This window comes from Chenopodium quinoa, unplaced genomic scaffold (genome assembly GCF_001683475.1).
Source record: "Chenopodium quinoa cultivar QQ74 unplaced genomic scaffold, ASM168347v1, whole genome shotgun sequence".
NCBI lineage: Eukaryota > Viridiplantae > Streptophyta > Magnoliopsida > Caryophyllales > Amaranthaceae > Chenopodium > Chenopodium quinoa.
In genome coordinates this window covers 6,806,962-6,827,840 of record NW_018744633.1, presented here as the reverse complement: position 1 = coordinate 6,827,840, position 20,879 = coordinate 6,806,962, and the positions used below count along the sequence as shown (strand labels likewise).

General features: G+C 34.7%; 4 protein-coding genes across 4 annotated transcripts; 1 reads left to right on the top strand and 3 right to left on the bottom strand.

Annotated features, from left to right (window-relative positions):
* Nucleotides 1-1,628: 1,628 nt before the first annotated feature.
* On the bottom strand, nucleotides 1,629-3,123 carry LOC110701485 (protein FAR1-RELATED SEQUENCE 5-like). Its single transcript, XM_021879132.1, has 2 exons — nucleotides 3,085-3,123; nucleotides 1,629-2,483 (listed from the first exon to the last, which is right to left on the bottom strand). The coding sequence occupies exons 1-2, from the start codon at nucleotides 3,121-3,123 to the stop codon at nucleotides 1,629-1,631; spliced, it is 894 nt and encodes a 297-aa protein (XP_021734824.1).
* Nucleotides 3,124-4,514: 1,391 nt separating this feature from the next.
* On the bottom strand, nucleotides 4,515-8,400 carry LOC110701369 (4,5-DOPA dioxygenase extradiol-like). The gene is made up of 3 exons (XM_021879024.1): nucleotides 7,932-8,400; nucleotides 5,448-5,824; nucleotides 4,515-5,084 (listed from the first exon to the last, which is right to left on the bottom strand). The coding sequence occupies exons 1-3, from the start codon at nucleotides 8,187-8,189 to the stop codon at nucleotides 4,892-4,894; spliced, it is 828 nt and encodes a 275-aa protein (XP_021734716.1). The 5' UTR covers nucleotides 8,190-8,400; the 3' UTR covers nucleotides 4,515-4,891.
* A 1,485-nt stretch (nucleotides 8,401-9,885) lies between these two features.
* Nucleotides 9,886-11,286, top strand: LOC110701484. Its single transcript, XM_021879131.1, has one exon. It carries the CDS (start codon nucleotides 9,886-9,888, stop codon nucleotides 11,284-11,286), a length of 1,401 nt encoding a protein of 466 aa, XP_021734823.1.
* Nucleotides 11,287-16,054: 4,768 nt separating this feature from the next.
* Nucleotides 16,055-18,784, bottom strand: LOC110701368 (4,5-DOPA dioxygenase extradiol-like). The gene is made up of 3 exons (XM_021879023.1): nucleotides 17,573-18,784; nucleotides 16,771-17,147; nucleotides 16,055-16,517 (listed from the first exon to the last, which is right to left on the bottom strand). Exons 1-3 carry the CDS (start codon nucleotides 17,828-17,830, stop codon nucleotides 16,313-16,315), a joined length of 840 nt encoding a protein of 279 aa, XP_021734715.1. The 5' UTR covers nucleotides 17,831-18,784; the 3' UTR covers nucleotides 16,055-16,312.
* Nucleotides 18,785-20,879: the final 2,095 nt, after the last annotated feature.

Here is a 20,879-nt window from a genome sequence, read left to right as displayed (position 1 = left end):
GATTTAACACTTTTATTAGAAGAGACGTGTGTAGGAGATTTTCCACGACCACAAGAAGAAGACATACCACGTCCAGGAACAGAGGCAGATGAAGAAGATTGTCCACGTTTTAGAATATTTGTTCAGTGTACTCCCAATTGCATGGGTCTCTTTTTGTAGAATTATTCTTTGTTGATGGACGACCTCTGTTATTTTCATTACACTCTGGCTCTTTCAAACTTGTGAATTCAGGATAAATCATTTTTTCTAATTCAGCTGCCAATTTTTTCTTCCTATCTTCAGGTTGATTCAAAATCTCCATAAAATATTGATGTAATACTTTATCAATATCATGTTGACACTCAAATTCAAACTTATCTGATGGCATATCTTGTGAAGAAGCATCATCTATATTAAGCAATTTCCAAAAAGGGTGAATATCAGAAAGTTGAATGCTCCTACCTTCACGTTCCATTGTCATCATCTCATGCGCGCATGGAAGACCATGTGTCTTTCTCAAGTAACACCCACAAATAGTATCATCCACACCAACAGATTCCATCCGTTTATACTCATTATCAAGTAAGCGTAAAGCTTTATGAGTAATTTTGCCTCTTAAAAACATAAAGAGTCGTAAGACTGTGACATGGGGATCTCTGTTTTGCGACCTTTGAAAAGTTGCCTTGATTTCGTGTGTTTGTGACTCTAAAAATGAGTGAATTTTAGGCCATATGGTATCCAAACTCCCAGTCGAGGTCTTCAACCAACATTTTAATGATGCATGCCCACTTTCCCCCCTATATAGTAAGAGAAAAATGATTAAAAAAATATTAATCTACTAGTTTCATGTATTTTCATAAATTAAAAAAAAAAAAAAGCAAGTAATTCTCCACATTTTTCTGAATATGCCTTGTACATAAAAGATGGGAAGAATTGGGAAATACAATGGCAATAGCATTCATAAGAGCCAATTCCCTATCAGTTAGTAATTATTTATCTGGATCAAATAATTGTTTCACATTGTAAGGATTAAAGTGTTCAACTAACTTGCAATCAACCCACAATAGCAATGAACAAACAAGCATAACAATCAAGAACAACTTTGAAGGAATTAAAGCAAGTAAAAAAAGAAGACAATGTTACCGTGGGAAAACCCGAGAACCGGGAGAAAAAAAACCCACCCTTGCACTATGGAGTAATATTGATGATGAATGAACTCAAGAATTACAAGCATGAATTGTATAGAATTCAAATGCTCCTCACAAACCCTCTCAAAACCTCTCTATGTGTTTAAATGTTTGTGAAAATACTCAACAAAGAGGCTTAGAAAAGGTATATATATAGTTTAGGTAGAAAATACAATCCAACGGCTAAGATTAAAGCAAATCGCACAAACCGAAAATGAAGCGACGAAATAGGGAGCAGGGAGGTTCGGCCGAACCTACCCAGAGTTCGGTCGAACCTAGGGTGGTTCAGTCGAACCTCCTTGGGTTTGGTCACTCCTCCTCTAGAAATGAAAACTGGTGCACCTACTGACTTAAAACCGGGTTCGACCGAACTTTTCACAAGTTTGGTCGAACCTTAACAATAAGGCAGCTTCTATGCAATCTCCTTATGTCTCCATGTATTTATCTATCTCCACACTAATCCTAACACACATAACTAAGAGCCCATTCATAACTCCCTCTTTGTTCATCTTTTAACCAAGCAAATCCAATAGCAAAATTTTTACCAGTGGGAACCATGCCAACTATTTCTAAAAAAGGCATTTTATATTTATTTGTCTTGTAGGTGCAATCAACTATCAAAACGTAGTGAAATAAACGCAGCATACTAATTACATTAGGATGTGCAAAAAATATATCCCTTACCACATCTGTGCCTACTTCTTCCCGATGCCACTGAATGTAGCCATTATCAACAATTAGTTTCATAAGTTGTTGCATCACAGATCGACCTCCCAGTGACTCTGTTTTAAACTTTTGACGGGCATTGTATATGTGCTTCACTGTAATCAGAGTCTTTTTATTCACTGTTTTCAAAATATTCATAATTTGATGTGGTTGCACATGAGACTTTGAAAGCTCCTGTACTAATGATAGGTCATCTTTACTCAACTTGCTGATAATTGCACGACCCTCATTATAGTCTGGAAGTTTATGATTGTGTATACCATGGCGGACAAACACACTCCATCCACCACCAACATGCTCTTTTGCTTGAAGTCTGAAAGGACACATCATTTTTTTTGTTCCAGTAAATTTTTCCACATCCACGGGAACTCCAGACTTGCTGAGTCTATATTTTCCGGCTCTCTCACAAGTTAAGGTAGCTTTTATGACCTTAACTTGTGAACGAGCAATGATAATGACCATATTGTGCATTTTACCAACTTCTATGACCCAATCAAGCATGGCTTTTCTAGTAGAAAATATAGTTGTGGTTGTAAAATATTCACTATAGTCAATTGCATTCTCACATACTTTTTCAATGTATGCATCATCCTATCAAAGTTAAACAATTTAAAAAATAGTGTTATATATATGATAAAAATTAAAAAGCCTTTTATTCATGTATGATCTCAAAATTAAAGCATATCATTTCATTAAAATCATATAACATGCCACAACAGATAATCATGCAACTTGTGTCACAACAGATAATCATGCAACTTGTGTTAAAAGAGTACTCATCATAGTTGTTATTCGTCCATAATCTTGATATTTTGGTAATGCATATGAAACAGACAACATGACTTTGTTCAACATGTGCGAAATAAAGTATTATATATTGTTAAATTTATACGAAATTCAGTCAACGGTTTTGATTATCATTCACAATAATTGCTGCTTTATTTAGATTATCATTCACCATAATCTACTCTCACAAACCAATCGTACAACTGAAGTCAAACTTGTAACACAAATTTGTTATTAGGTGATCCAAGAGCTTTCTTAATTGGTCTACATAAACATGTTGTGAAAGTTTAATTTGTACAGTTGTGTAATTGAAAACAGAGTTAGTGTAACCGAAATAGAGCAATTGTTACACTCGTATAGAATAAAGTGTACTCGAAAAAAAATTATTACAAATCGATAAACTTACATTAATTTCAAGATCTTCCAGATCAAATTCATCATCCATTGTAATCCCAATGAGTATTATAAATTGATTTTGGTACTCTTGTGACAAAGAAGGAGAAAAGATAACTTTTTTTTTTTTTTGAAGGGGAGGAGAAAAAGATAACTTTAATATTTCTATTAGGGTTAAAAAATAAGGGAAAAAGGGTGAGGAGAAAAGATAACTTTTATATTTCTATTAGGGTTAAAAAATAAGGAAAAAAGGGTTGCGTCAAGTAAACCTAGGTTGCGTTTAGCATCCCTCTTGTTTTTTTTTACAATTTCAGATTGACTATAAATTATTTTACTCTTTCCGTTCATAAATGATTGATGTGTGTGACTTTTTTCATTATTAGGGTAACTAACGCGAGCGCGTCATAACTAATAATATTTAGGAAACTCTTTCTATTTGACCTTTATTAAAGAGGAAAACTATGTAAAAAATATTAGGGGTATAAATATCCGCACACTGTTCTCAAAAGTTTTTTTTAAAAAGAGCTAATTAACATTAATGGAGACACTTAGGTAAATTAACATTGTAGAGATATAAACATACGCATACTATTTTTAAGAGTTTTAAAAAAGAGTTAATATAATCAACATTAATGGGGAAATTAAAGGGACTGTTCAAATTTACTTAATTTAAGTTCAGTTCAATTCAGCTCCAATAATCATTCAGTTTAGTTCAGCTCCGATCAATTCAGTTCAGTTCAACTTCTAATTTCCTTCTCACATAAAATATTCATTTCAACTGATCAGTTTAGTTCAGTTCAGTAAATATGAACATGCCATTAGTAAACATTTTAGAGGGTATAATTATTCAAGTACTATTAATAAGAGTTATCTCATACTTTTTAAAAAGGTAGGGGTTTATATCCTTACTTTGACCATTATTTGTCACTAACATATAAAAAATAAGTTTTATCGTGAAATATATTGTTAAATAGGTATTAATATACAGTTTTATGATATCAACTATTTATTATATTTTTTTTTACTAATATTTAATCATATGATTTTATGGTCAAACTAATGAATATGTGTCATGTTTGACTGTGCCAATTATTTAGGAATTGTTTATTTATTATCGATTGCAAAATCTTTGGTCATTTTTTAATGTGTTTATCATTAAGCAAATCGAGGAAACATTAATTAAATTTCTAATGGAAAGTAATGTTTGAAGCCTATTAAATGATAGTACATAATAGAGGATTAATGGTTTGAAAACTTGTGATTAAAAGTTCACAAAATGATCATTTTTATTTATATGGATTGTAATATTTAGCGTTCAGGATAAATTTAAAAAGATTGGAGTGTATATATAATTTTTCTTTAGTTAAAATCACTATCAATAGTAAATAGATAGTAGCAGCAGCCAGCAGGTAACAAGTTAATTCAAATGAAACAATAAAAAAATGAAGTAATTACTACGTATTTATTAATACTTGCAACAATAATCCATACACTTTACAGTTGCCCAAATTGTATTTTACAGCATGTTGCTTACATAAGCTTGATTTGTTTACTAAGCTTCAATGATAGAATATGCCCCTAACCTAAGGGCCTGTTCTCATACATTTATTTTCAGTTCAGTTCTATTCAGCTTCTAATTTTCTTCTCTTATAAAATATTCATTTCAGTTCAATTCAATACAGTTTAGCTGAGTTCAGTCGATGAGAACAGACTCTTACATATTATTGTGCTGTTTGTACACTTTTAAGTCAAATTTGTAACAGATAGATAAAAACTGACTGTAAAATTGAGTATTCCGTACTACACATTAAGAATTAGTCTTAGTTGGGGGTGGTGAACTTGTAGGAGGCATACGATAGGGTACCGAGGCTCCAGGTGCGGTGTATGAGCTCCGCTTTTGTATTTCCTCCGGCAGCACCCATGGCTACATGCAGTGGGTAAAAATGATCAGGCGTTGGATGTGCCGTCCTTGCATGGGGCGCCTTTTGTAAGTAGTTATTCACGTCTTCATGCCTGGATAATTATTTTCATATCCAATTTAGAACATGGAAACTTTAATGAAACCTCCATGATAAACACACTAGCTATATTTCAAAAGCATAGTTATGAATTCAATGTGCCAAACTAGATACGTAAGAATTAAATGTGGAAAAAACAAAAAAAAAAATTCTAATCTATTAGGAAACAATTGTCATATATTGAATATCCATATTAAATAGACCATATTTCTACACCATCTTAATCAACCAAGATGAACTATTAAGTAGAGATCAATTCAAGTTTGGATCGGATTAGTGCAAGAAGTTATAACTCAATTTAGCTAGTCAAACCATCACATATCTTAGTTAATGAACCAATATTTTGAGCAAAATTTACCTTCCATTGAGCAAAGCTTCTTCAAGCCATTTATCAAATTCGCCGGCCCATGGAATGACTTCTTGATCTTTAGCATCCCATCTAAGATCACTCAAGTTATGTACGGTGGTTCCGGAACCAATGATGAGAACACCTTCCTCCTTAAGAGGAGTCAATGCTCGCCCCATGTTATAGTGGTATGTAGCATCCTTGTTCATTTGAATAGAGAGCTGTGAAATAGGGATGTTAGCTTCAGGGTACATGAGCATCAGAGGCACCCATGCACCATGATCAAGCCCTCGTTCCTTGTCTATGTGCACGCGATTGAATCCAGAGCTTGTTAGAAGCTCTTGCACACGCCTTGCCAAATCTGGAGCCCCAGGAGTAGGATACTTGAGCTGTGAACTCGTAAGAAGTTGATATTACTAAGAGCACTCACATTAGTGAGCAAAAAAAAAAAGTTCATTCTCTCTCTAGCCACTTTCTCACTCTTCCCAATCAAATTTGCTCATGAACATTTTTGGTGAGGAAATTTTTATCCCACTAGTGATCAAAGAATAATTGAATTGCTCATGAACATATTTTATTTTGCTCATTAATGTAGTAACATTTCTACCATTTTTGCTCATCAATTTTGCTCATGAGCAAAAAAATGCTCACTTATGTGAGTGCTCTAACACTAGCATATATAATGCCTTTCATTATTTGCGTAAGGATAAAATTCCAATTTACACGACATTATATATTATAAATTGTGTAGTATTTATGCTTTTAGCTTCTTATTATTATATATAATTGTAATACAAACTAATGTACATAATTATATATTATAAATTGTGTAGTATTTATACTTTTAGCTTCTTATTATTATACATAATTGTAATACAAACTAATGTAGCTAAGCTAGTTACATATTTATTATATAAAATCCGATCCAATTGTTTATATCTTGATAGCAATTGGGTGATGAATACACCTCAAAGTCTCAAGTCTCAACAAATCTCACCAAACCCTTGTATGAGTATGTCCTAAACATACCAAAACAATAACCTTCGGAGAAGGGTACTTGTAAGTTGTAATTATATTATTGGAGCAAGAAAAGAAGAAAAACATTCCAGCAGTCCATTTTATTATTTAAGGGGTAACTATGAACTAAACGGTATATAAACATTTTTTTTTTAATATTCTAAGGACTATTTAAGAGAAACTATGTAATAAAATCCAAATTTTGTGAGAAACTACCTAATTGAAAAAAAAATGTTGTAAAAAACTACCTAATACTTCCTCTGTTCTTTTTTACTTGACCTGTTTCTTTTATCACGCTTGCAATACAAAACTTTAACGATCAATAACTTAAATTCTCCATAACTAAAAATTATAAAAGTTATATAAAATGATAGTACTTATTGAGACGAATCCAAAAAATCATACATGAATATATTTTTCCTTACATATTATTCACAAAAGACGGTCAAAAGAGGGGTGATGAATAGTGTAAAAGTCAAAGCGGGTCAAGTAATAAAGAATGGAGGAAGTAGAAGGTAAAATGTTGTAAGATATTACCATTGACCGAACTTCCACCGTTGACTTAAATTTACAACGTTGATCCACCTTAAAACACCACTGAAACCTTTGTGAGGATTGGTTTTCAAGGTTGTGTGGTTATTGGATGATATTCCGAGTTGGTGAGGGTAGATTTGCGTCGGGATGATGGTTTGGGGTTGAAAGGTGGTGGTTTTGAAGTTGGAAGGTGGTTTAGATGTGGTGGAGGCGATTTCAAGCAAGTTGTGTCAGTTTTGGAGTAGTTTCGAGAGTATTTTGAGGTCGGGTCGTCAACAGTGGAAATCAATCCGATATAGGTGGTATATATATTACAACATTTTACCTTTTCTTAGGTAGTTTTTGTTATAACATTTTTTTTATATAGTTTATTACAATTTTTTTTTAGGTAGTTTCTCACAAAACTGGGTTTTATTAGTTTTTTTTTTATATAAATCATGCAAGATTATTTCAAGCTACTTTATATTTTGTACATATATATATTGTAATAGCCGGTAATTAAATTAGTCTTAATTACTTGTTAATTAAGATAATAACAACTATAGTCTATAGAAATGAACTAATTGAAATGAAATGAATGGAGTTGATGAATTGATGAAATTAATTGAATTGAAGTGAACTGAACTGAAGTGAACTTACTTTACCTGAATTATAACGGAGCTGGGCAAAGGAACTGAAATTTTGAAATATATGTACGTCTAATGAACTATGTAGTGCTTACTACTCTGAAACTTCTAAAAATTACAAGTCTCAGCCTAAAACCATTAAATTTTGCTCGCTCTCTAATCGATCGAGTTGCATTTAACATTTTCCTTTTGATAACGATTCAATACGATCCCATAAAATTCGAAAGTACCTTATATAGATTTATATATGGAAAGTACAAAGATAGTCGTCCAAACAAAATTATAGAAGCAAGTTCGATTGAGGAGATCGAGAAAGTACCTTATAGAGATCAAGAGGAGCAGGAAAGCCATCAAAATCATAGATGGTATCACAAACATCAACAGAATTAACAGTAGGTTCATTAGTTTCCCAATGACCAGAAATGATAAGGATAGATTTGGGTTTTTGATCAAAGATTTTCTGTCTCCAACTCTTTAAAAGGTGTTTTAGAGGTAGTGAATCCTCAATAGGAAGCGTCGGTGGTCCATGAGATATGTAAAACGTCGGGTTTATTTTATCGGCGCTTATTGTTGTCATTTTTTTTTTGTCGAAAATAGAAAGGTTGGAGGATTTTGGATTTGTTTGAAAATCATGAGAAATAATATGAAGAAGAAGATGGTAACATATGTATGAGGCTATGACACTATGAGCTGACCTTTTAGAAGTGGATAGTTGAGATTTCGCACTATAACGTAGTATTATTGCTTGTACATTGTATGGTTACAATTACACCAAACTAGCAAAGTAAAATAGTTATGAAAGTTATTTTATTTTTAATAAAGATTGATCTATAAATAAATATAATATATAGTATATAGATTATTTTTATCAATTTTATGGGTATCAATGTGCTTCATTTGAAATGACATTAACAAATTGCTAAGTGGATGATTTAACAACTCCCACAGTCCCACAATCCTCCAATTACATGATGAAACCAATTTAATACCCTTTTCCTTCATAAAGTTATTTATTAATAAATAAGTTTATAATCAAAGTTGTTTAATACGGAGTGTAAGTCTTAATTCTCCATTCAAAAATGATAATATATATATATATATATATATTCCTTTTCAAATAAAAAATGTTATCAATTATATCATTATTGATTATTATTTTTATACAAAAAAATAATGTGACAATCACAAACTATATTCTATTGTCTGGTCTAAACATAGATCAAAATATTTATTTTTCGTTACCATTATAGATTGCCCGCTTCTCTCTCCTCTCTTAAATCCTCTGTTCTCTCTCCTCCCATTTCAAGTCCCCCGCCCCTTTTAAAACCCTAGGAGCTCGTCGGAGTTCCGGCGCCGCGGCCGTACTCCAGCGGCCCCTTCATCTTCTTTCCTATTTTTCTACCTCTCTTCTCCTTCCTTTTCAAGTTTCCCTTATCTTTTCATCTTTCTCACACTCGAAAATCCAAGATTCACCTTCTTTATTGAGGATTTTAATCCCTTTGTGAGGTGTTTGTGTGAGCCTAATTATCGAAGGTTTTGAGAGAGTTTTCAAATCATGTCCGACGCCGTCTCCTACCTTTGCGTGAAAGGTTAGTGGTAGTTCAAAGGGTCTCCTGTCGGTGAAACAAGGCCTAAGGACTAGGCCTAACGCCGCCGTCATTGGTCATCGGTAATTTTGACCGTGACGGAAACGGTAAAGTTAGGGTTAGGGTTTCGTGGGTCCTTGCGCTGGAGGGCTAGGCCTAACGTCGCCGTCAAGAGAAGGTTCGTGATGGAAACGGTGAAGTTAAGGCTAGGATTTCGAGGTTCCTTGTGTTCGTGGTCTCAGGTTTCTTGGTTTGAACGGTGCTCTCCTCCGGTTCGTTCTCTTTCCTAAGTATGTTTTTTCTTGTTATTTATCAGAGTTTACTTTTTTTAGTTTGTTTTATGGTAATTTTTTTAGCCCCCTTTGGTCGTTTTCTGGGCTATTAAGTTGTTTTGGCTATAGTATTTTGGATGGTTGTGTGCAGAGGGAGTTAGGATCCTTTGTTAAGGATCGTTGTTAGGAATATTATCATATCTTTGTGATATTTATCGTATATTTAGTTTCCTAGTTTATAGGCACAAGATTTATCTTGAGAATATTATTTTGCTAGACTTTAGGAAACTATGTACTCTATATATTGAAAGATCAATCAATGAATGAGGCTTAAGCTTTGAGCCCTAATTACTTTGACATGGTATCAGTCGCTCAGGATTTCTAAAAAAAAAAAACACAAAAATCTTAAATCACCATGGCTGTCGATGATGTTCCGCCGCCGCCACCACCAACACGAATTGACATCACCTCTCCATACTACCTAGGTCCTCATGACAGACATGGTGATTTCATAACCCCGACTCGGCTTCGTGGTGAAAACTACGATGAATGGGCAGGGGATATTCAAACCGTGTTAGAGGCACGACGTAAATTTGTTTTCCTAGATGGAACGATCTCCTCGCCTTCCTCTCTGTGTACTCAAACAGATTGGAACACCATTCATGCCATGTTGATTTCGTGGCTTATGAACACAATTGACCCCGAGGTCAAGGGTACTCTGTCAAAATACAAAGATGCGAAGCGCTTATGGGACACTCTCAAAATGCACTTTGCCACCGTCAATGGTCCTCGAATTCAGCAATTGAAGGTGTCAATTGCAAAGTGTGAGCAAACGAAGACTATGTCAGTGGCCTCCTATTTTGGAAAATTGACGGCTCTATGGGAGGAATTAAACAACCATGAGCCGCTCATTACTTGTGCTTGCTGCCAGACGTGTACAGCAGGTGTGGAGCATGAAAAACGTCGTGAAAATACTCGACTCCATGAGTTCTTGATGGGCCTATGTACCGATTATTATACTCAGACTCGTACTAATATATTATCTCAAGACCCTTTGTCGACTCTTGATCGGGCGTACCAGTTGGTTGTGCAAGACGAACGTGTACGGATCGCCAAGCAAACCCCTGATGAGCAGGCATCCGAGGCAGTGGGGTTTGCTTTTCGAACCAGCACCGGAAAACAGAGGACAACAGCCTCTGATGAGAAGGCAGATAAGTCCGGTCTTCACTGTAACCATTGCAAGAAACATGGCTATGTAATTTCTGATTGTTTTGAACTTAAAGGGTACCCAGATTGGTGGCCGAACCCTTCAAAACGTGGCAAACCGCAACAGACCAGCTCTAAAGGTCGGGCTCCTCCTCGTGCGAATGCTACAGCAGCTAATAAGGCAGATTCAATAGGGGGTTCCTCTCAGACTTTCACGGCAGAACAGTGGAGGGCAATTGCTGGTTTTATTGGTAACACTCAAATTCCCGATGAACGTTTGAACGGTGAGTTTGATAATACCTTGTGGATCGTTGACACAGGGGGTTCTAGGCATGTAACTTGTGATGACATATGGCTTTTTGATACGAGTCACATCTCACATTGTCCGGTTGGTCTTCCGAATGGCAAAACAGTGAATGCCACGAAGGAAGGCTCAGTTCGTCTATCATCTAAAATTGTTCTTAAGCATGTCCTATTTGTTCTCGATTTACGTTGCAATCTAATTTCTGTATCACAATTAATTGATGATGCTCATTGTACTGTCCAATTTAACTCCAATATGTGTGCTTTACAGGATCAGTCGAGGGAGCTGATTGGAACGAGTGTTTAGAGGGATGGACTGTTGTATTTCAAAGGACGAGCTTCGGTGCAACATGTGGCTGTTTCTGAATCTTCAACATTGTTAGAATTATGGCACAAGCGTATGGGTCATCCGTCGGAAAAAGTTGTGAAACTTCTCCCTCCCGTTCATAATTGTAAGGGTAGTTTAAATAAAGCATGTGAAGTTTGTTTTCGTGCTAAACACCCTAGATCTAGTTTTTCTTTAAGTGAGAATAAAGCCTCTAGAATATTTGAAAAAATTCATTGTGATTTATGGGGTTCTTATAAACATGCATCGTCTTGTGGCGCTCGTTATTTTTTTTACTATAGTTGATGATTTCTCTCGTGCTGTTTGGATTTATTTGCTAGTTGATAAAACAGAGGTTTTTCGTATGTTTATGTCTTTTGTGGCAATGGTGGATAAACAATTTTCACAAACAATTAAAATCGTACAAAGTGATAATGGTACCGAATTTAATTGTTTGCGTGATTTCTTTAATGCAACTGACATCTTATTTCAAACATCTTGTGTTGGCACTCCGCAACAAAATGGTCGGGTTGAGAGAAAACACAAACATATTTTAAATGTAGGTAGAGCTTTGAGATTTCAAGCTAATTTGCATATATATTTTTGGGGTGAGAGTGTTCTTGCGGCCGCACATTTAATAAACCGAACTCCTTCTCCTTACTTGCACAATAAATCTCCCTATGAAATTTTATTTGGCACAAACCCATCCTATTCTACAATATGTACTTTTGGGTGTCTTTGCTTTGCTCACAGTAAAAAAGCTAAGGGTGATAAATTTGCAAGTCGGAGTCGTAAATGTGTTTTTGTTGGCTATCCGTTTGGGAAGAAAGGTTGGAGATTGTTTGATCTTGATTCAAAAGAATTTTTCGTGTCTCGTGATGTTAAATTCTTTGAAGATGTTTTTCCTTTCCTTGATCCAATTTCCACAAATATCATTCCGGAAAAAATTGTTCCAATACATATGGATGTGTCGTATGACGTTGATGATGTAAGTATGGGGTCTCACGAGGTTGGTGAAGGTTGGGGTAATGTGCCTCAAGCAACTCCGCAACAAGTACATGAGTAGCCCTCATCACAGCACCCAGCAGCAGGTACCCACGGACAGCAGGCAGACCAGTCCTCAGGTAGCCCGCGGCTGGATGGTGCTGGCCGCGAGGAGGCCGCGTAGCCTTCTGCTGGGGTGCGGCAGCACACAGCAGGTACCCAAGGCACCAGCCAACAACTTGATGAATGCAGGGGGGGCACGGAGCCCTCTGCAATACCATGGCAGCAACAAGACACACCCCAGCAGCCCTTGAACACCGAGCAACAAGCAGAAATGGGCCGGGGTATGAGGCAAAAATTTCCCAACGTGAAACACCGAGAATTTGTTACTCATACAGTTATTACAAACAGTCCATCTTCATCTCTTTCCCCTAACACTCCGTCTCCACGGCATCCCTCAGGTACTCCTTATCCTATAGCTCATTATACTAATTGTGACAGTTTTTCTCCACATTACAGAAATTATATTGCAGCTATTACTTCTGGCAAAGAGCCTCGGTCTTTTAAGGAGGCCATGAAAGATGCAGGTTGGAGACAATCAATGCAAAATGAAATTCAAGCTCTAGAAAAAAATGGCACATGGACAATGGAAGATCTTCCTCTAGGCAAACGACCTCTAGGTAGTCAGTGGGTGTATAAGATCAAATATAACTCCGATGGAAGTATTGAACGACTCAAATCCCGATTAGTCGTCTTCGGAAATCATCAAAAGGAGGGTATTGATTACACTGAAACATTTGCTCCGGTTGCTAAAATGGTAACAGTTAGAGCTTTTCTTGCTATTGCAACTTCGAAAAATTGGGAGCTACATCAAATGGACGTCCACAATGCCTTTCTTCATGGTGACCTTGCAGAGGAAGTCTATATGAAACTTCCCCCTGGTTTTGAATCATCCCATCCGAATAAGGTATGTCGCCTTCGAAAATCTTTGTATGGTCTAAAACAGGCTCCTAGATGTTGGTTTGCAAAACTAACAAAGTCTTTGAAGGCATATGGCTTTCGGCAATCTTATTCTGATTATTCATTGTTTACTTATACAAAGGGTGTTGTGCAAATTAATATGCTTGTATAATCTCATTATTTCTGGTAATAATTCTGCTGCGTTAAGGGCTTTCAAAGCATATCTTAGTGATTGTTTTCACATGAAAGATCTTGGTACTCTAAAATATTTTTTAGGAATTGAAGTGGCTCGTAGTTCTTCGGGCTTGTTCCTATGTCAGAGAAAATATACTCTTGACATTATTTCAGAAGCAGGTTTATTAGGATCAAAGCCAGCCGGCTTTCCTATGGAGCAGAATCACAAACTTGGTCTAGCAAGTGGTCCTCTTCTTGATGATCCAGAATCGTATCGTAGACTTGTTGGTCGGTTGATATATCTTGCTGTCACTAGGCCTGATTTGGCCTATTCGGTTCATATTTTGGCTCAGTTCATGCATGCTCCAAGAACTGAACATTGGGAGGCAGCTCTACGAGTTGTCAGGTACTTGAAAGGGACTCCGGGTCAGGGTATTCTGCTACGATCAGATAATGAATTAACCTTCAGGGTTGGTGTGATTCGGATTGGGCCGCGTGTCCCTTGACACACAGATCTTTGACAGGGTGTCTAATATTTCTTGGTAAGTCACCTATCTCTTGGAAAACCAAAAAGCAAAAGACTGTCTCTACAAGTTCTTCGGAAGCCGAATATCGTTGTATGTGCGCTACCACAATGGAGTTGAAGTGGTTGAAACGGCTACTTTTGAGCTTGGGAGTGAAACATCCTAAGGCTATCAAATTATTTTGTGATAGTCAATCTGCTTTGCACATTGCAAAGAATCCGGTTTTTCATGAACGGACGAAGCATATTAAAGTAGATTGTCACTTCGTCCGAGATGTAATTACAGAAGGTTTGATTGATCCATCTTATGTTCCTACACATGCACAATTGGCCGATATCTTTACCAAGCTCTCGGCAAATCCCAATTTGATCTTTTACTTAGCAAGTTGGGCATCTTCACTCCACATGCTCCAACTTGGGGGGGGGGGTGTTAGGAAGATTATCATATCTTTGTGCATGATATTTATCTTATATTTAGTTTCCTAGTTTATAGGCACAAGATTTATCTCGAGAATATTATTTTGCTAGACTTTAGGAAACTATGTACTCTATATATTGAAAGATCAATCAATGAATGAGGCTTAAGCTTTGAGCCCTAATTACTTTGACAATTGTGGTGTGGTTTTAGTGGTAAGAGAGTTTACAGGTTTGGTTGTTGGGGGTTTGAACAAGAAGTTGGGCTTGGCTAAGGTGAAGTGTGTGTTTTGTTGGAGTGGTATTGGTTTGGTTTCTTTTCCCTCGGTTGTAATGATTCTTGTGATCATTACTCTTGAAATTTGTTATCTGAAGCAGGGGCCCAAACTTTGTTTTGGGATTTCTCGAGCCTAGACGTTGTCAAAGCTTTCTTGCCAACAAGGAAAGTTATTGATTGGAAGGTCATTAGTTCAAGTGACCCGTTTGATGACCTTACTTGGTGATGAGTTGATCCCGCCAAGTAAGGAAAAGCTAGCCATGGTCAAACAGTTTCGATTCTCTCCGTTGCTCTCTTTATGGTGTGTAGTATGTTTTTGCTCCTTGGTTTGTAAGGAGTCCATTATCTGCGACAGGTTCGGCAAACTCAAGTTTATTTTTATTTTTAATGTCAAAAGTTGTTGTAAAGGCTTAAGTGTTAAAAGCCATGCTTTAAGTTTTAGTTCTTATTCTGTATTTTGTAAACTCTAGCTTTATAAATACATTTGCTCTTGTCAAAAAAAAAAAAAAAAAAAAAAACATAGATCTATAATTCTATACTAGTTTAGTTTAGGCTTACTCCATATTTCTATCTAGTCAAATTCAAGGTGATGGATTGATGGTGTATGTATGTAGATGTCAAGCGTAATTGGTTAAAGTAAGGCTTGATGACTGCTTGAGGAGGATTCGACCAGCTTGTTTGATGGAGATGATTTAGCATGATGTCTCACTGATGGTTCAGTAGCAAATTTGTAGGAGCCATATACATATTGATCATGAGCTCTACCTCCAACTTCAAGGATAGTGTCTTATTAGGGTTCTTAGTTACGTAGACTATAAAAATAGACTTGTTAATATCGGTAGGTACTTAATTATTTGATATCAAAATTTCACATAAAATCTACTTGAAATTACAATAATGTGATTTGACCTAACCAAAAGATCATAATAATTATTGATTAATTAATATTTTATGAGAGATACATTATCTACAATAAAATCGCCCAAGTTGAATTTAAATACAAACCAACTTATCAATCAAATAATATTGAGCTCTAATACAGAGCATATTATTATCAAATAAGAAAAGTTACACAAATTAAAACATTACCAAAAGGAGTAACATGTGTGTAAGACATATCAAGTTATCATACCACCATAATAAGATTACTTTTCTTGCTAAGTTAGTGTCATTTGGAGTTGAACAAGTTTAGATCAATTATTGTGCTAAAGAGATTTCTCCCTATGTACTCTCAAACTTTTTGTCCCTTAATTAATGGATTCACTAGCTCGGCATTTTTCTTTTAAAAAAAATCACTTTTGTGGGTGAGTCTCTCTCCCTTGGGCTAGTCTTATGATACGAGTAGCACATATGATTTTCTTATTCAAATAATTTATTAAATTTAAGAAGGATTACGAAAAAAAAAAAAATCCTTTTTATTGGTTCGTGGTATATTATACTCCATAGTTTATACATAATTCACACTTCACAGTCGCTCGAATTAGTTTTGTTTACGCTAATGCTCAGATGATAACAATTATCTAACCTTGCAAATTATTGTACAATAGAAAGACAATTTTGTACCAACGTAACATGCATAAATGAAACAAGAACCATACTATGGTACATTTCAAAATGAAATGTGACAATTTATTGAGTAATAATATAGCTATTGTAGTACACATTGAGAATTAAACTTAATTGATGAGGGTGGCCGGGGTGGTAAACTTGTAGGAAGCAAATGAAAGGGTACCGAGGCTCCAGCTGCGGTGTATGAGCTCCGCTTTCGTAGTTTCCCCGGCAGCACCCAAGGCTACATGCAACGGGTAGAAATGATCAGGTATTGGATGTGCCTTTCTTGCATTAGGCTCCTTTTCTAAGTAGTTATTCACATCTTCATGACTGCAAGGTTATTTTTTAAGAAGTAAAAGTTATCACATCAACATTGGTAATTATTGAGTTAACATAAATTCCAAGATATAAAATATAACACATTATTTGAAAAGTAGATATGAATTCAAAATGCATGCAAATTAAAACATTTTCAAAACGAGGTATATATAATTGAAGAAAAATGATCCTTTTAATCCGTCCAAAAATAATAGCCACATATACTTAAGGCATTAGCGTTATAGAAGCCTAAAACAATAGTTACCTTCCACTAAGCAAAGCTTCCTCTAGCCATTTATCAAACTTGCCGGCCCATGGAGCAACCTCTTGATCTTTAGCATCCCATTCGAAGTCCCTCAAGTTATGTGTGGCGCTTCCAGGACCAATGATGAGAACACCTTCTTCCTTAAGAGGAGCCAATGCTCGTCCCATGTTGTAGTGGTACGTCGCATTCTTGGTCATTTGGATAGATAGCTGACATATAGGAATGTTAGCTTCAGGGTACATGAGCTTCAGAGGCACCCATGCACCGTGATCGAGTCCTCGTTTCTTGTCTATGTTCACATTCTTGATTCCGGAGGTTGTTAGAAGCTCTTGTACTCGCTCCGCCAAATCTGGAGCCCCAGGAGTTGGATACTTGAACTGTCAACCAGTAAAGATGCCCACGTTATTATTACATCTCTGTAACTCTGTTCCATAATAATGTTTGTACGGTAATGCTGAACTTAACTTATTTTTACTAAACTAACACTGTAATATCTTTACCAAACTTAAATTTACTAAAAACATTATTTTAAATTTTGAACAAGGTGAAGAGATGCGGGCCTAAGTATAGCTTAGGTTACTAAAACAATGTGAACTAAAATACTAAATATAGCCTTAGTGACTTAACTATCTTGAAACTTAAAAAAAACTGTAAGTAAGTCCTTATCTACTACTGAAGTAACGATTATGTTTAACATTTACCTTACGATAAAGACAATAGTTATGTTATACACTCTTCAAAACGATATTTCAAACAAAGAAATACAATAGAATTGAATGAAAGTAAGAGAAGAGAAAACTACCTTATACATATCAAGAGGAGCAGAAAATCCACCAAAATCATAGATAGTATCACAAAGATCAACAGAATTAACAGTAGGTTCATTAGTTTTCCAATGACCAGAAATTATAAGAATAGATTTGGGATTTTGATCAAAGATTATTTCTCTCCAACTCTTTAAAAATTGCTTGAGATAACGTGCACCGTAGAGAAGAAGCGTCGGTGGTCCATGAGATATGTAAAACGTCTGGTTTATTTTTTCGGCACTCATTTTCGTCATTTTTTTTTTTTGCCAAAATTAGAAAGGTTAAAGAATGTTGGATTTGGTTGAAATTTCCACAAATAAATAGGATAATACAAGTAGTCAAGTACGTAGTTGTGAATAGTGAGGAGAAGAAAATGATTAGTGTTGAACTGTTGATGACATATGAGGTGAGTGGCTACCCTTTGGATGTACTCGTATTAGTTAAGCTACCGAGTATATGCATTTCTACCTTCTCTTTTATGGAGTTGTTGCAATAATTTAATGTATAATTTCAATATTTATATAATTATATCTGTAATATATGAAAATATAAAATACAAGTAAAACTTTTTGATATTTGATGTAACAAAACTCTGTTTTGACTAATTTTGAATCTTTGATGATTTAAACTACTCAGTATGTAATTTTAAAAACATTTAATCATATAAAATAATCTTGTTGAATTTGCTTCAATCAAAACTTTTATAATATCACATTTTTATAATATTGATAATTAAAGATACAAATATTTAAAATGATGCATTGGCAATCATATGAAAAGAAGTGTTGCTATTAGAAAAAAAAATGAGATAATATTATTTTACTAATTTTATGGGCTTCATTGCGTTTCATGTGATATGGACATTGGCCACATCGCCAAACTGGTTGATTACGACTAGTACACAACTAAACTACTCCCCAATCAAAAAAAAAAAAAAAAAAAAAAAAAAAAAAAAAAACTTTATATAGAATAATAATTAAATAAAGTTGTACGTATTTTGTGTGCTTGACCACATCATGTAGCCACTTATATAAACAAACAAAATAACCTCTATAACACCGACTGAGTAATTTTTATTGTAATATTGAATGGGTAATCCTTATAACACCGACCATGTAACTCTCATAACAATACCGAAATAACTCCAATAATACTGATCGAGTAACCCCTAAAACACTAACGCATACAATAACCCCTATAATAGCTGTTCACACCCCATACACATATAGGAATTGGCGTTAAATTGAGCTGCTAACCTGCTTCCATTGCTAACAAAGATTTTGCCTCTGATCCATCCTCCAATTATTACACTTTGATAATTACATTCCCTTATTTATTTATTTATTTATTTATTTATTATTATTATTATTATTATTATTATTATTATTATTATTAATACTACTACTAGTTTAGGTCCCGTGCCACGCACGGTAATTTATTAAAAATAATACTACATATCAACTTTTATATATAATTGGTTATTTTACAAAAAATTAATTAATAAATATACACTACTTTGATATGAATTCTAATAATAAATGAAAAATTATTTTTATTAGAGAAAAAATATGAATACTTCCTTGAAGTAGATTAAAATATGTCGCAAATTATGTTAATATTTTCTACTCTAGTCATAAATGTTGGTGTGGCCTGGAAAGATATATTAAATCTTTTTTTATTTAAAGTAATTATCTTTGTTAACTTATAAGATATTAAAGTATAAGATATTGTTTTTGTTAAGATTTTATACTATAATTAATTTTAAAAAAAATAAAAAATTGAGGACACACCAGAAGATGACACGTGTCATTACTGGTGTGTCTTTTAGTATATAGTTATTGATTGATTGATGATTGATTGATATCTCAAAAACAAAAGTCATACAACCTACAATAAATTGGTGGAAGTCGAGATACAATCTTGGCCCCCACTCCTCTAGCTATAGCAAAATCTACCCTAGTAAAAATATGAGCTGCAACATGTCCTCCAATGTCTTGCGTCGCCGAGAACCTCTGAACTCGCTTAAGCAACGCAACAGCCTCATTCTCTAATTCACCAAGTGAAGAAATTAAAAGGAGAAGGGAATGAATCCATATCCAATCGCCCGACAACGAGCCTCATACTTAACCCGCTTCCGATGAGCTGCATCAACCACAACCCGTTCAGGAATAAAGTCAGATAGCCTTGACTGTGTCAAAGGAGAAGATCCTGTCAAATCTACACAGACATCGTGACCACGATCCCAAGAATAAGATAACACATCAGCAGGTCTGAGGGCATCGTCGTTCTCTCCAGACAAAAATAACAAAATAACAAAAACCTACAAAATCTCTTTAAAAAAACAAAGAAAACCTACAAAATCAATTAATTTACAAGAAATTAGTGAGGAGCCGTATACAGGGCCCTTAGTCCTTTAGCTAGAGCAAAGCTAATCTTAATACGTAGTATATTATTATTGTTATTATGTTTGTCATATAGATTTTATTTCCATTTGCACCATCTATTAGACGTATGCACGATCCTATAACATATCTTTAATGTCGCAATAACAAAACTATAAAAGGTGAGATCAATTATGAAATATTAATGTGATTATTTGGTCGAACTTTTTAACAATTCAAGCTGAAAATTATAATGAAAATGAAGACCATATTATGAGAAAGAGGAAGCATTATTTATCAATTTTATTTCAATGCGTTTTCATGTGGAATGGACATTGCTAAATTGCTAACAAGTATACAATTTAACTACTCCCCTAATCAAAAAAGAATATTAAACTTCCATTATTGCTAACATAATTGCTAACTGCTTCCATTAGTTCCATTATCGCTAACAATAATTTTGTCTACCTTCATCTATCCTTTGATTACACATTGAAACGAATTCGATGCAATGCATAGTTAGTTTTTTGTCTGTACCAAGCATGGCACAGACTCTTAATCACCTATGCTTTAAATTCAATATCATCTTCCTTCATAAAGTTATTTATAATAAATAAAGTTTTCTATCAAAGCTGTTTAAGTTTTTAATTCAAAAAATACAAACTAATAATAATAGGACAGGGTATACTCTCGCTTACTTTAGTGGTAAAATGGGATAGATACTAATAGCAGGAAAGCGATGAATATATATGGTTTAAAATGTTTTCCCCAAAGTCTTATGAGATTGGATGGTCTTGATTTGATCTACTACGTAATAAAATAACATGCTGGTATTCGACTTGTTAGATTTTGTGTTGATGCTAAGCCTACTTAGTTAACTTGAGGTGAAACTAAAGATGCTGAATAATTAGGTTAATTCAGA

Bases quoted from the DNA above. Each gene is read 5' to 3' on its own strand.
- LOC110701485 (XM_021879132.1), bottom strand. From the start codon at position 3,123: ATGGATGATGAATTTGATCTGGAAGATCTTGAAATTAAT. The intron at 2,484-3,084 runs GTAAGTTTATCG...TAACTTTGATAG, and splicing joins TGGAAGATCTTGAAATTAAT to GATGATGCATACATTGAAAA.
- LOC110701369 (XM_021879024.1), bottom strand. From the start codon at position 8,189: ATGACAACAATAAGCGCCGATAAAATAAACCCGACGTTTTACATATCT. The intron at 5,825-7,931 runs GTACTTTCTCGA...ACGAGTTCACAG, and splicing joins CTCCTCTTGATCTCTATAAG to CTCAAGTATCCTACTCCTGG. The intron at 5,085-5,447 runs GTAAATTTTGCT...ATAATTATCCAG, and splicing joins GAAGCTTTGCTCAATGGAAG to GCATGAAGACGTGAATAACT.
- LOC110701484 (XM_021879131.1), top strand. From the start codon at position 9,886: ATGGCTGTCGATGATGTTCCGCCGCCGCCACCACCAACACGAATTGAC.
- LOC110701368 (XM_021879023.1), bottom strand. From the start codon at position 17,830: ATGACGAAAATGAGTGCCGAAAAAATAAACCAGACGTTTTACATATCT. The intron at 17,148-17,572 runs GTAGTTTTCTCT...ACTGGTTGACAG, and splicing joins CTCCTCTTGATATGTATAAG to TTCAAGTATCCAACTCCTGG. The intron at 16,518-16,770 runs GTAACTATTGTT...ATAACCTTGCAG, and splicing joins GAAGCTTTGCTTAGTGGAAG to TCATGAAGATGTGAATAACT.